This window comes from Vipera berus (assembly GCF_964194415.1).
Source record: "Vipera berus genome assembly, chromosome: 1".
Classification (NCBI taxonomy): Eukaryota; Metazoa; Chordata; class Lepidosauria; order Squamata; family Viperidae; genus Vipera; species Vipera berus.
In genome coordinates, this window is record NC_138202.1 from 358,023,842 (window position 1) to 358,037,119 (window position 13,278).

General features: G+C 45.0%; 1 protein-coding gene across 2 annotated transcripts in view; it reads right to left on the minus strand.

Moving 5' to 3' along the window:
- VPS53 (VPS53 subunit of GARP complex) overlaps nucleotides 1-13,278 on the minus strand; it is a 66,139-nt gene that overhangs the window by 16,560 nt on the left and 36,301 nt on the right. For both annotated transcript variants that reach the window (XM_081346688.1, XM_081346687.1), the window contains exons 14-17: nucleotides 12,550-12,792; nucleotides 11,599-11,749; nucleotides 5,326-5,408; nucleotides 3,123-3,201 (exon numbers count right to left, since the gene is read on the minus strand). In XM_081346688.1, the coding sequence (XP_081202814.1) occupies nucleotides 3,123-3,201; nucleotides 5,326-5,408; nucleotides 11,599-11,749; nucleotides 12,550-12,792 (556 nt within the window). The remainder of the gene's footprint in view (nucleotides 1-3,122; nucleotides 3,202-5,325; nucleotides 5,409-11,598; nucleotides 11,750-12,549; nucleotides 12,793-13,278) is intronic.

Below are 13,278 nucleotides of genomic sequence, written 5' to 3' on the forward strand. Positions count from 1 at the left end.
ATTCCTTAGAATTTATTTATTTATTTATTTATTTATTTATTTATTTATTTATTTATTTATTTATTTATTTATTTATTAAAATTTTATTCCTTAGAATTTATTTATTTATTTATTTATTTATTTATTTATTTATTAATTAATTAATTAAAATTTTATACCGCCCTTCTCCCGAAGGACTCAGGGCGGTGTACAGGGCAATAAATATCAAAATGTAAATACAAAAGTTAAAAAAGAGTTAAAAAGAATTAAATAATTATGCCCAATATAATACAATAATAAAAGTGTGTTAAAACTAAATCTAAACCCAATTAAACTGCATTGCTAATCTTATTGAGGCGTGAGATACTGACCCCTGCGTGTCGACAAAAAAACAGGTGAAAGAGCCCAAGGGGGACAGGCTGGGAAAAGTAAATAAAATCAAATCTTATCTTAAAAGTATGTATTCTGCATGATTCAGGTTTTCACCCAAATACGTGCAGGTTTGCGCGTGCTCAGCTAGCAAAGACAACCGGCGTCAATGAAACAACGAAAGGGAGAGGGGGGGGGAAAGGCGCAGCTAGAAATACATTTTAAGTCTCTTCCAGCGTTTCTCAACCCTGGGGACTTGAAGATGGGTGGACTTCGATTCCCATGGCTGGCTGAGGAATTCTGGGAGTTGAAGTCCATCCATCTTCAAGTTCCCAGGGTTGAGAAAGGCTTGTGTGTTTGGCCCCTTCTCTCTCTTTTTTGCAAAGGGAGAAGGGGAGGGGGGCGTTTCGATAACCCTGCCAAAGAAACAGAAGAGGAGTCTAAGAATAGGATAAAGAAAAGAAGGAAAAAATTAAGAAGCAGCAGCTCAATTTCAAAACTGATGGCGTTGGCTGAGATACGAAAAGGGACTGTTCTACGTTGCTCAGTAGTAGCAACCGTGAAAGGGATCTCAGAGTCCCAGTGGACCATCCCTTAAATAGGAGCCAGCCGTGTGCTGCAGCTGCCAAAAAAGCCAACACAGTTCTAGGCTGCATTAACAGAGGGAGAGAATCAAGATCACGTGAAGTATTAATACCACTTTACAAGGCCTTGGTAAGGCCACACTTGGACTATTGCATCCAGTTTTGGTCACCATGATGTAAAACAGACGTTGAGACTTTAGAAAGAGTGCAGAGAAGAGCAACAAAGATGATTGGGGGACTGGAGGCTAAAACATACAAGGAACGGTTGCTGGAATTGGGTATGTCTCTAGTTTAATGAAGAGAAGGACCAGGGGGACATAATAGCAGTCTTCCAGTATCTCAGGGGCTGCCCCAAAGAAGAGGGAGTCAAGCTATTCTCCAAAGCACCCGAAGGCAGGACAAGAAGCAACGGATGGAAACTAACCAAGGAGAGAAGCAACCTAGAACTAAGGAGAAATTTCCTGACAGTGAGAACAATTAACCAGTGGAACAACCTGCCTCCAGATGTGGTGAATGCTCCAACACTGGAAGATTTAAAGAAGAGACTGGACAGCCATTTGTCTGAAATGGTCTAGGGTTTCCTGTCTGAGCAGGGGGTTGGACTAGATGACCTCCAAGTCTCTTCCAACTCTATTATTATTATTATAATTAAAGAGAAAGAACTATCTTGTTTACATAAACATGCAATATTTTAAAACCCTGTATGTAGCTAGCCCATCATGCAGCCTTTTGAAAATCTTATCAAGTCAGGAATATTTTGGTGTGGTTTGCACTGAAAGGGGCAAAGTGAACTGGATGTAAAGGTTCTGTATATATTTCAAGATTTCAATATTAATGTCAAAAATACGTAGCATGATTTTACATCGGATCTCTGCTACATCAGATCAGTAAAGACAAACGTCACTTAAGTGAAAGGAACATTAAATATCCAATATTAAATTAATCCCTTAATTAATGTAAAGAGAGGCACTTTGATCTGGTGGTTAAGGCACCAGGCTAGAAAGTGGTCGACTGTGAGTTCTAGTCCTGCCTTAGGCATGAAAGCCAGCTGGGTGACTTTGGGCCAACCCACCTCACAGGGTTGTTGTTATGGAGAAAATAGGAGGAGGAAGATATGTTGGGTATGTTTTGCCACCTTGAGATATTTGTAAAACTAATGATACAAATAAATGAAGTTAATATGGGGCATATTTTGTAAATAATCTAATTTATAAATATTTTGATGGTGGAGCTGGTGCAGGTGGCAAAATCAGCTGCTCTAATTAAAGAGAATACTGGTTTTTCCATTTGGAAACCACTTCTTAATTTTGTATTTGAACTTGGAAAAAAGTGAAACGTTGATTTTAGGCTTTCAGGGCCAGAATTTTCGTTGTTATAGAAACGGCCTGTAACCTTTAGAAATGCAAAGCTAAAGATTGAGATTATAACGTATGTTTGCATTCTGTTGCCCAGAAAAAAGCTGGAAGTATTTGTATTGTATTTGTATTTATTAGATTCATGTGCTGTCTTTTTCATCTAGAGATTTTTCCTTTTTCTGCACTCTTTTATTTTTAAACTTTCTTCTTTAACTTTCTCCGTTTTTGCTTCTATTTGTGCTTTATCCTACAATCAACTTGAATAAAGTACCTTAAAAAAGGAAAATGAGCTGAACTACATAATTAAACTTTATAAACCCAGGCTAAATTCACTCTCTCTTTCTCTCCCTTCCTTTTTTGCAGACAACCACACACCCACGTGCGCACACACACACAAAAGTTTTAAAACTTTCAGGCATGGTGACAATTCCCTTGGGGATGAGCCTCCATCAAGCAAACGTTACGCCCTTTTCAAATTGCCTTTTGCCGGTTTGAACACGACAACCATCTTCTTTTTTTAAAGCCGCCCTGCAGCTCAAAATCCCAATTCTCACTTTTTTTAGCAACTGTGACAGACTCTCAGGACCACAAAAGGGAGGGGTTTGAAACAAGAAAGGAACTAAGCATTTCTCCCCCGCCCCTAAATAAGACTTGGCTCTTTTTCTAGATAAAAATAGTCCTTAAAAGATAAGCAGGGGGTGGGGGTGGGGGAATTATTTCGAAAATAATAAATATGTTCTAAAAGCAGAATAGGTTAACTTTCTGGGCAGAGCAGGGAGGGGTTGGCTAAAGACACCCCCCCCAAATCCTTCTGAAATTCCTTAAAAGATTTTACTTTGCTCATGGCAGTGAGGGCTGGATCGCAAGCTCCGTCCAAATCCTGCACCAGAAGCTGGATGCTGCTGGAAATCACTCTGAAACAGGGAAGAAAAAAGGCGTAGATTTTATTTTTTAGTACCAGACCAACAATGGCGCGCTGAACAATACCCTCATTAAGGTACCACCAACTCAGGCAAACCATCAAAGAGTAAGTTTAAGTTTAAGTTTATTGAATTTATATACCGCCCTCTTTCCGTAGGACTCAGGGCGGTTTACAAAGTATTTAAAAACGTCAATACAATACAAAAGTTAAAAACAGTTAAAAACAATTAAATTTGATCCCTGAAAAATATAAAACCCCAATTAAAAACTCTCAGCCTGGGACGGAGAGCTCGAAGAGCCAGGTCTTCAGGTCCCGGCGGAATGAACGGAGGTCGGGGGCAGTCCTAAGCTCCGCGGGCAGCTGGTTCCAAAGGGCAGGCGCACCCACTGAGAAGGCCCTCCCCCTGGGTGTTATCCGCCGGCAATCTTTAACCGCCGGCACCCTGAGAAGGCCCTCCATGTGGGAGCGCACAGGATGAAGGGAACTTGATGTCGGCAGCAGGTGTTCCCTCAGATAACCCAAGCCATTTAGGGCTTTATAGGTCATCACCAGCACCTTGAATCTCACCCGGAAGGCAACCGGAAGCCAATGCAGCTCGCGGAGTAGAGGTGTTACGTGGGAGTATCGGGAAACTCCCATAACAACTCGCGCGGCTGCATTCTGCACCAGCTGAAGCCTCCGAGTGGTCCTCGAGGGCAGCCCCATGTAGAGAGCGTTGCAGTAGTCTAACCGGGAGGTCACGAGCGCATGGGTGACTGTGCGTAGGGCATCTCGGTCCAGATAGGGTCGCAACTGGCGCACCAGGCGAACCTGGGCAAAAGCCCCTCTGGTCACGGATCCTATGTGATCTTCAAAATTGAGTAGGCAACACCCTTATCAAGGAACTACCAAGGAGAAAAACACACTCCCATCAACGTTTACAGGACAAGCCACTATAAACAGAGAGCAAACGCCTCACCCTTCTAGCCCTGATGATGTTACCTAGCTGGGTCGTGAAATGTCTGCAAGAAAATAAAGAAGCTCACAAGAGCACCTAGGACCCCACACTCCTCCTCCTTCTCTTTCTCCTCTTCCTCCTCCTTTGTGGGTTACTGTCAGTCTTAGTCCTGCCTTAGCCATGAAAGCCGGCTGGGAGACGTTGGGCCAATCACCAGGATATAGTGAGTTCTAGTCCCATCCTAGTCATAAAAGCCAGTTGGGAGACTTTGGGCCACTCACCAGGAGACGGAGAGTTCTAGACCCACCTTAGGCATGAAAGCCGGCTGGGAGACTTTGGGCCACTCACCAGGAGAATGAGAGTTCTAGTCCCGCCTCAGACATGAAAGCCAGTTGGGAGACTTTGGGCCACTCACCAGGAGACTGAGAGTTCTAGACCCACCTTAGGCATGAAAGCCGGCTGGGTGACTTTGGGCCACTCACCAGGAGACGGAGATTTCTAGACCCACCTTAGGCATGAAAGCCGGCTGGGAGACTTTGGGCCACTCACCAGGAGACTGAGAGTTCTAGACCCACCTTAGGCATGAAAGCCAGCTGGGAGACTTTGGGCCACTCACCAGGAGACTGAGAGTTCTAGTCCCACGTTAGGCATGAAAGCCAGTTGGGAGACTTTGGGCCACTCACCAGGAGACTGAGAGTTCTAGTCCCGCCTCAGACATGAAAGCAAGTTGGGAGACTTTCGGCCACTCACCAGGAGACTGAGAGTTCTAGTCCCACGTTAGGCATGAAAGCCAGTTGGGAGACTTTGGGCCACTCACCAGGAGACTGAGAGTTCTAGTCCCGCCTCAGACATGAAAGCAAGTTGGGAGACTTTCGGCCACTCACCAGGAGACTGAGAGTTCTAGTCCCACGTTAGGCATGAAAGCCAGTTGGGAGACTTTGGGCCACTCACCAGGAGACTGAGAGTTCTAGTCCCGCCTCAGACATAAAAGCCAGTTGGGTGACTTTGGGCCAGTCTCTTTCTCTCAGCTCATCCCTCCTCACAAGATTGTTGTGGGGAAAATAGGAGGAAGAAGGGGTTTCAGGTGTGTTCGGCACCTTGAAGTTTTTTATAAGCAGTAATAAGGGACAGGAATCAAAGAAATAAATTAAATTAAATGTCCTGCCGCTGGCGACTTACGTGCTAAAGGTATCCATCTCTCCCATCAGGCTGATTCTTTCAACCAAGCTGTCATCCACCTTCTCCTTGAGCTTTTCTTCAAGCTGGAAGAACAGAGGAGAAATTATTCCAGAACGCCAGTCCCTAACACTGATGATGTCACCTAGCTGGGTTATGAGATGCCTACAAGAAAATAGCCAAATTCAGAGAGCCTGAAGGACCTCACAGTCCTCCTCCTCCTCCTCCTCCTCCTCCTCCTCCATGCAAGCCCTACTGTCTTCTAGCACTGATGACATCACCTAGCTGGGTCATGAAAAGTCTCCAAGAAAACCACCAAGCTCAGAGAGCACCAAGGTCCCCACAGCCATCCTCCTCCTCCTCCTCCTCCTTACCACAACCCCACCTTCTAGAACTGAGATATAATAAATAATAATAATAATAATAATAATAATAATAATAATAATAGACTGGACTGAGGGGGTTTTAATTTAACTTTAATTTTTTTTTATCCCATTTATATCCCGCCCTTCTCCGAAGCCTCAGGGCGGCTTACAATCTAAGAAGCACAAATCAATGTGCTTAGCAATAGCCTTCATTCTATGTATATGCCTGCTTATTAGGGCTTTCCCCCCCCCCAAGCGGCATTATTACAAAGTCAGCTTATTGCCCCCAACAATCTGGGTCCTCGTTTTACCTACCTCGGAAGGATGGAAGGCTGAGTCAACCTTGAGCCAGGTGGGACTCGAACCTGCACTAATTGCAGGCAGCTGGTGTTACTTATGGAGGCATTAGCCCACTGCTCCACCAAGGCTCTTTTAAATTTTAATTTGTTTTAATTGTGGGCTAGTTTTAATTTAATTCTATTTTAATTATATTTATTTGTACTGTTTTAATTCGCCCTGTAAACCGCCCTGAGTCCTTCGGGAATAGGGCGGTATATAAAATCAATCAATCAATCAATCAATCAATCAAATAAATAAATAAATAAAAAATAATAATAATTTGGAAGGGACCTTGGAGGTCATCTAGTCCAACCCCCTGCTCAGGCAGGAAACCCTATACCATTTCAGAGAAACGGCTGTCCAATCTCTTCTTAAAAACTTCCAGTGTTGGAGCATTCACAGCTTCTGGAGGCAGGTTGTTCCACTGGTTAATTGTTCTGACTGTCAGGAAGTTTCTCCTTAGTTCTAGGTTGCTTCTCTCTTTGATGAGTTTCCATCCGTTGTTTCGTGTCCTGCTTTCAGGTGCTTTGGAGAATAGCTTGGCTCCCTCTTCTTTGGGGCAGCCCCTGAGAGATTGGAAGACTGCTATCCTGTCCCCCCTCGCCCTTCTCTTCATTAAACTGGACAGACCCAATTTCAGCAACTGTTCCTCATATGTTTTAGCCTCCAGTCCCCTGATCATCTTTCATGCTCTTCTCTGTACTCTTTCTAGACTGTTAAATGTAATTTTCAAGTTCTGGTTGCACATAAGGTAAGTTATTTTGATATGGGGGATGAGGTTATCTAGTTGGGTCATGAAACATCTGCAAGGAAACAACCTAGAACTAAGCAACCTGGAACTAAGGAGAAACTTCCAGACTGTTAGAACAATTAACCGGTGGAAGAACCTGCCTCCAGAAGCGGTGAATGCTCCAAGACTGGAAGTTTTTAAGAAGAGACTGGACAGCCATTTGTTTGAAATGGTATAGGGTTTCCTGTCTGAGCAGGGGGTTGGACTAGATGACCACCAAGGTCCCTTCCAACTTTATTATTATAGATCAGAGAGCACAAAGGACCCCACAGTCCTCCTCCTTCTCCTCCTCCTCCTCTCCACAAACCCCACTTCCTTCTAGCATGGATGACGTCGCTTAGTTGGGTCAAGAAACATCTGCAAGAAAGTGACCCACCTCCATTGACCACCAAGAGCTCCTCATTTCAACCCTGAGTTACAAATATTCTCCGGACCAGAAGTTCCGTTGCTAAGCAAGGCAGGCGCTAAGTGAACCACACCTGATTTTATGATCGTTTTTTGCCATGGTCATTCAATGAACCACACCGTTGTTAAGTGAATCTGGCTCCCCCCACCGATTTTACTTGTTGGAAGCCAGCTGGGAACGTCAAATAAAAGCAATCGCATGACCCCCAAGACACTGCAACTGTTGTAAATACTTATTGACATAATAACAACGATAATAATAATAACATAATGAAGTTATGTTGGAGTCCCAGTGGACAATCACTTAAATAGGAGCCAGCCGTGTGCTGCAGCTGCCAAAAAAGCCAACACAGTGCTAGGCTGCATTAACAGAGGGAGAGAATCAAGATCACATGAAGTATTAATACCACTTTACAAGGCCTTGGTAAGGCCACACTTGGAATACGGCATCCAGTTTTGGGTCACCACGACGTAAAAAAGATGTTGAGAGTCTAGAAAGAGTGCAGAGAAGAGCAACAAAGATGATCAGGGGCCTGGAGGCTAAAACATACAAGGAACGGTTGCTGGAATTGGGTATGTCTAGTTTAATGAAGAGAAGGATGAGGGGGGTCATGATAGCAAGTCTTCCAATATTTCAGGGGCTGCCCCAAAGAAGACGGAGTCAAGCTATTCTCCAAAGTGCCCGAAGGCAGGATGAGAAGCAACAGATGGAAACTCATCAAGGAGAGAAGCAACGTGGAACTAAGGAGAAACTTCCTGATAGTGAGGACAATTAACCAGTGGAACCACCTGCCTCCAGACGCTGTGAATGCTCCAACTGGACAGCCATTTGTCCGAAATGGTATAGGGTTTCCTGCCTGAGCAGGAGGTTGGACCAGATGATTTCCAAGGTCCCTTCCATCATCATCATCATCATCATCATCATCATCATCATCATCATCATCATCATCATCATCATCATCATTATTATTATTATTAAAAGAGTGATAGGAAGGATGGAAATCCCAGTTACACACTAGGACAGGGGTGTCAAACTGAATTTCATTGAGGGCCGCATCAGCATTGCGGTTGCCCTCAGGGGTCCGGGTGGGTATGGCCTGGATGGGTGTGACCTACTGGGTGGGCGTGGCTAGAGTGCATATGGCCTACTGGGTGGGCGTGGCCAGCTCTACATCATTGGCATCAAGGGTGCCTATGGGGGCCTGGGCAGGAGTGTGACACATCTGAGGGTCTCTGGCAGAAGGAGGGTCTCTGGGCCAGGGCCAAGGCAGTGGGGGCCGTTCCCTCACTCTTTCCAGGATGGCTTCACGGGCCGCATGAAACCACTTCGCGGGCCGGATCCGGCCCCCAGGCCTTGTGTTTGACAGGTCTGCACTAGGAGGTATAAGAAACATATCCAAGATCCATAAAGCAGGGCTTTTCAACCTTTTCACTCATTGTACCACTTTTAGGATATGGCAACATCCGAGTACCACCAGTCACCTAGCAAGGTGTCAAAAACGTGATGACCAAAAAAAAAAAAAGTGATGAAGTACAGGTAGTCCTCGACTTACAACAGTTCGCTTAGTGACTGTTCGAAGTTACAATGGCACTGAAAAAAGTGCCCCCCGAGCCACAGCCGAGCAAGACACCTGCCTGCCCGCCTGGCGGCGCTCTTCCTCCTGTCCGAGGTTTTCATTGTTGTGAGCATTTCTGTTGAGGATTGGCAGCGGGGGTGGGGTGGGGGGGTGTTTGGTTTTTATTTTGCCCCCCCTCTGCTGGGTGGTTACAGCAGGTTTTGGTCACTTCACATGACCCTGGGACACTGTGACCATCATAAATATGAATCAGTTGCTGATCCTGGCGCTTCCGCTGAGCCCTGACAGCCCTGCAGCTCCAGCCGTCTCTCGCTCAGGCTTGGGCGGTGCTGCCACCGGTTCAGCTCATTCCCCTCCCCCGCTACCACTTTTCTAGGATGGTCGTGTACCACCTGCCAGGTGCCAATGTACCACAGGTGGTACCCGTACCACTGATTGAAAAGCCCTGCCATAAAGGACTCAAATGCCTGTACATGAACGGTCAAAGTTTAGGGAACAAACAGGCTGAACTTGAAGTATTAGTACATGAAGGCAGATATGATATAGTTGCAGTTACTGCAAAAACCCATGACTGGAATCTACTGTGGGAAGAATACAAACTATTCAAAAGAAACAGACTGGCACTCCTTAGCAGCTGGGGAGTGCGCGTGTGTGCAGGACTGCCCTGCCGGCTCCCGCCCGATGCTCTTCCCTCTTGAGGCAGCATCCCCGAGGACTCCTTAGGAGCCGGGGAGCGATGCTGCCTCAAGAGGGAAGAGCGTCGGGCGGGAGCCGGCAGGGCAGTCCTGCACACACGCGCACTCCCCGGCTGCTAAGGAGTGCTCCTTAACAGCCGGGGAGCGTGCACGTGTGCAGGACTGCCCTGCCGGCTCCCGCCAGACGCCAGCCTGCCCTGCTTCCTCCACAGTGAGAGGGGAGGGCGTGCCTTCCCGGGCTCGCTGATTTTCCGGCGTATAAGACGAAAAATCTTGAAAATCATCTCAAAAGTTGGGGGGGTCGTCTTATACGCCCAGTCGTCTTCTACGCCGGAAAATACGGTAGCTAGGTAAGAGAGACTCTGCCCTGGCTAGGATGTTCGGATGTTCTTTAAGACTGACTAGGGAGTACACCAATAAACAATGCTTTTGCTGTGCGTCATTTCCTGCTTGTTAAAACTGTATAAATACAATAAACTCTGTGTAGGCAGACAGACATATTTGGGACACCCTGCGTTGACTGGTCTCTGAATCCCACATTTGGCGCCCGAACAGGGACAATAAATCTTCAAAAAACAAATCAACAGGGACCACACCCTGCGTTGACTTGTCTCTGAATCCCACAAAGGAAACAGTCGGTCTACTAAAGAGAGAAGATGGCAAGGAAGTAACAGGCAGTATAGAGAAAACATAGCTGCTTTTCTCATTCTTTGCATCCGTTTTCATGCAAAAAGAAAATATAGCCCAACCTACCAAAAACTTAACCGTAAAAGACAGGCTAGAAATAAGAATTAAAATAAGCAAGAAAATGGTAAGAGAGCACCTGTCTGATCTTGATGAATATAAATCACCGGGACCTGACAGATTACATCCCAGAGTTTTGAAGGAGCTGGCATCTTTCAAAAATCTTGGAGCACAGGGGAATTACCAGAAGATTGGAAAAGGGCTGATGTGGTTCCCATCTTCAAAAAATGGGGGGGGGGGGGGGAGAGAAACAGACCCAGTAACTACAGACCAATTAACCTAACATCAATACCTGGGAAGATACTGGGAAAATTTAATAATAATAATAATAATAATAATAATAATAATAATAATAATAATAATAATAATAATAATAATAATAATAATAAACAGGTCTGTGAACATCTAGACACAAATAAAGTTATAACTAGTCGCCACCACGGGTTTGTAAAAACAGATCATGCCAAACCAGTCTTATTTCATTTTTTGACAAAGTGGCTAAATTAGTAGACCAGCAAAATGCTGCGGACATAGTATATTTAGACTTCAGCAAGGCATTCAATGAAGCAAACCACAACTTGGTAAGCTAAAAAAAAATGTGGTATATGGACAACATCACCACCAGGTGGATTTGTCGTGCTTAATGGTATTACATACACATGGAGGGAAGTAAGCAGTGGGGTACCACAAGGTTCCGTCTTAGGACCGGTACACTTCAATATCTTCATTAATGACGTAGATGGAGGAATTGAAGGGGAACTCATCACATTTGCAGGTGACACTAAGCTGGCAGGAGCAGCCAACACCCCAGAAGACAAGGCCAGGATCCAAAAAGATCTTGACAGATGTGAACAATGGGCCCTATCCAACAACATGAAATTTAATGTGAAGAAAAGCAAAGCTTTACCCCCTAGGCAGGAAAAACCACAAGTACAAGTACAGATTAGGCGAAAGTTGATTCAAAAACAGCAAATGTGAGGAGGGACCTTGGAGTCCCAGTGGACGATCCCTTAAACGTGAGCCAGCCGTGTGCGGCAGCAGCCAAACAAGCTAATACAATCCTGGGTTGTATAAACAGAGGCACAGAATCAAAATCAGACGAAGTATTAGTACCGCTTTATAAAGCCTTGGTAAGGCCACACCTGGAATACACGCATCCAGTTTTGGTCACCACATTACCAAAAAAGATGTTGGGACCTTGGAAAAAGTGCAGAGAAGAGCAACTAAGATGATTTAAAGGCCTGGGAGACAAAAACATATGAAGAACGGTTGCAAGAATCGCGTTGCCCAGCAGAAGTCAGAATCGGCACGTTACAAACTCCCAAGAGATCAGACTCGAGAGACTGCTGAGGTGTCCTTACCTGTTGGGTGGTCGCCAAGCAGTATTCGGCCGTGCTCAGAATGCTACAGATCAGGCAAAGCTCCTCTAAGGTAAATTTGGCCACCTCCGAACCATCTTTCTCTTTTAGTAAGCTGGTGATGGTCAGGCCGCCGCCGCTGGTGTTCGTGGTCCTGTTGTGGTCGCAAACGAGAATTATACGTTATACCAGGATTTCCCAATGCCCGGTCCGTTGCGTACCAGCAACCGGTCCGCGGAAAAACCTTTCTCCTCGGAACCGGTCCCAGGTGTACAAAAGGTTTGGGCCCCCTGATTTATACAACTTGCATGCCGCACGACTCCCGATCCTTCTGGATGGGTGTCGCAACCATCAAAAGCAATGCAGCTCTGTCACCCTCGAATGACAATCTTACGACTCTCGTGTTTGCTTAACGTTCTGCTGAACACCTAATTCTCACGGTGCTGTCTAATGCCCACGTGTATTTACCTAGGCAGTGTGGCTTATAGTGGTATTATTTATTCTTATTATTATCTTCTTTACTCTCCCTTTTATTGCAATTGTTATTATTTGACTCTGTTGCTTTGTATGTACACAGAGCAGCTTCTGCACCGGAAACAAATTCCATGTGTGTCTAATTTACACCTGGGCAAATAAAATACAGGTAGTCCTCAACTTACAACCAGAATTGAGCCCAACATTTCTGTTGTCAAGCAAGAGACATTTGGGAAGTGAATTTTGCCCCATTTTACGACTGTTCTTGCCGCATTGGTTAAGGGAATCACCACAGTTGTTAAGTTAGTCACACGGTTGTTAAGTGAATCCGGCTTACCCATATGGACTTTGCTTGTTGGAAGGTCGCAGATCGTTAAGTATGAAAAATGGTCTTAAAGTCACTTTTTCCAGTCACTAAACGAACTGTTGTAAGTCAAGGACTACTGTATTCATCTCAATTCAATTCAATTCAAAACTCACTTGGGTAAATTTCCAGAGAGGAGTTTCCAGGCGTATTCCCGCAGATATTTCTGGAATATGGTGCTCAGGGCAATCATGGGTTCCCCGGTGCTTAGTTGCGAGCACTGGACCATGCACTTCTTGTAATAGACAAAGAGGTCAGCGCAGCTGGGCAGAACGGCACCGCCCTCATCCACGTTCGGCTTGGGGGGTCCCTGGGCTTTGAAGTCCCCCACGAAGCGGTCAATCAGCTCTCCGAGGTTTCTGATGCCCCGTGAAAACAGGTACACGATGTATTTGTTTGTTTAAGAAATGTACACGGTTAGCAGAACGTTCCCGTCCCTTGCCCCATTTACACATCCCTCCCTTTTTATCCTTTTTTTATTTTTGTTAACTTTCAATGTTTTAATGCCTAATGTTTTTAATGTTCTGACTGTTACATATGGTGCTTTTATAAAGTTGTAAGCCAGCCAGAGTTGCTTGACAGTGAGATGGGTGAATAATAATAATAATAATAATAATAATAATAATAACAACAACAACAACAACAACAACAACAACAACAACAATAACAATAATAATAATAATATGATGATGATGATGATGCAAGGGACCTTTGAGGTCATCTAGTCCAACCCCTCTCTAGTCCAACCCCCTGCTCAGGCAGGAAACCCTCCACCATTTAAGACAAATAGCTGAATTTGTTCTGAGTATAATTTTGCTCTGAATTTGCTCTGAGTAAACATTTGC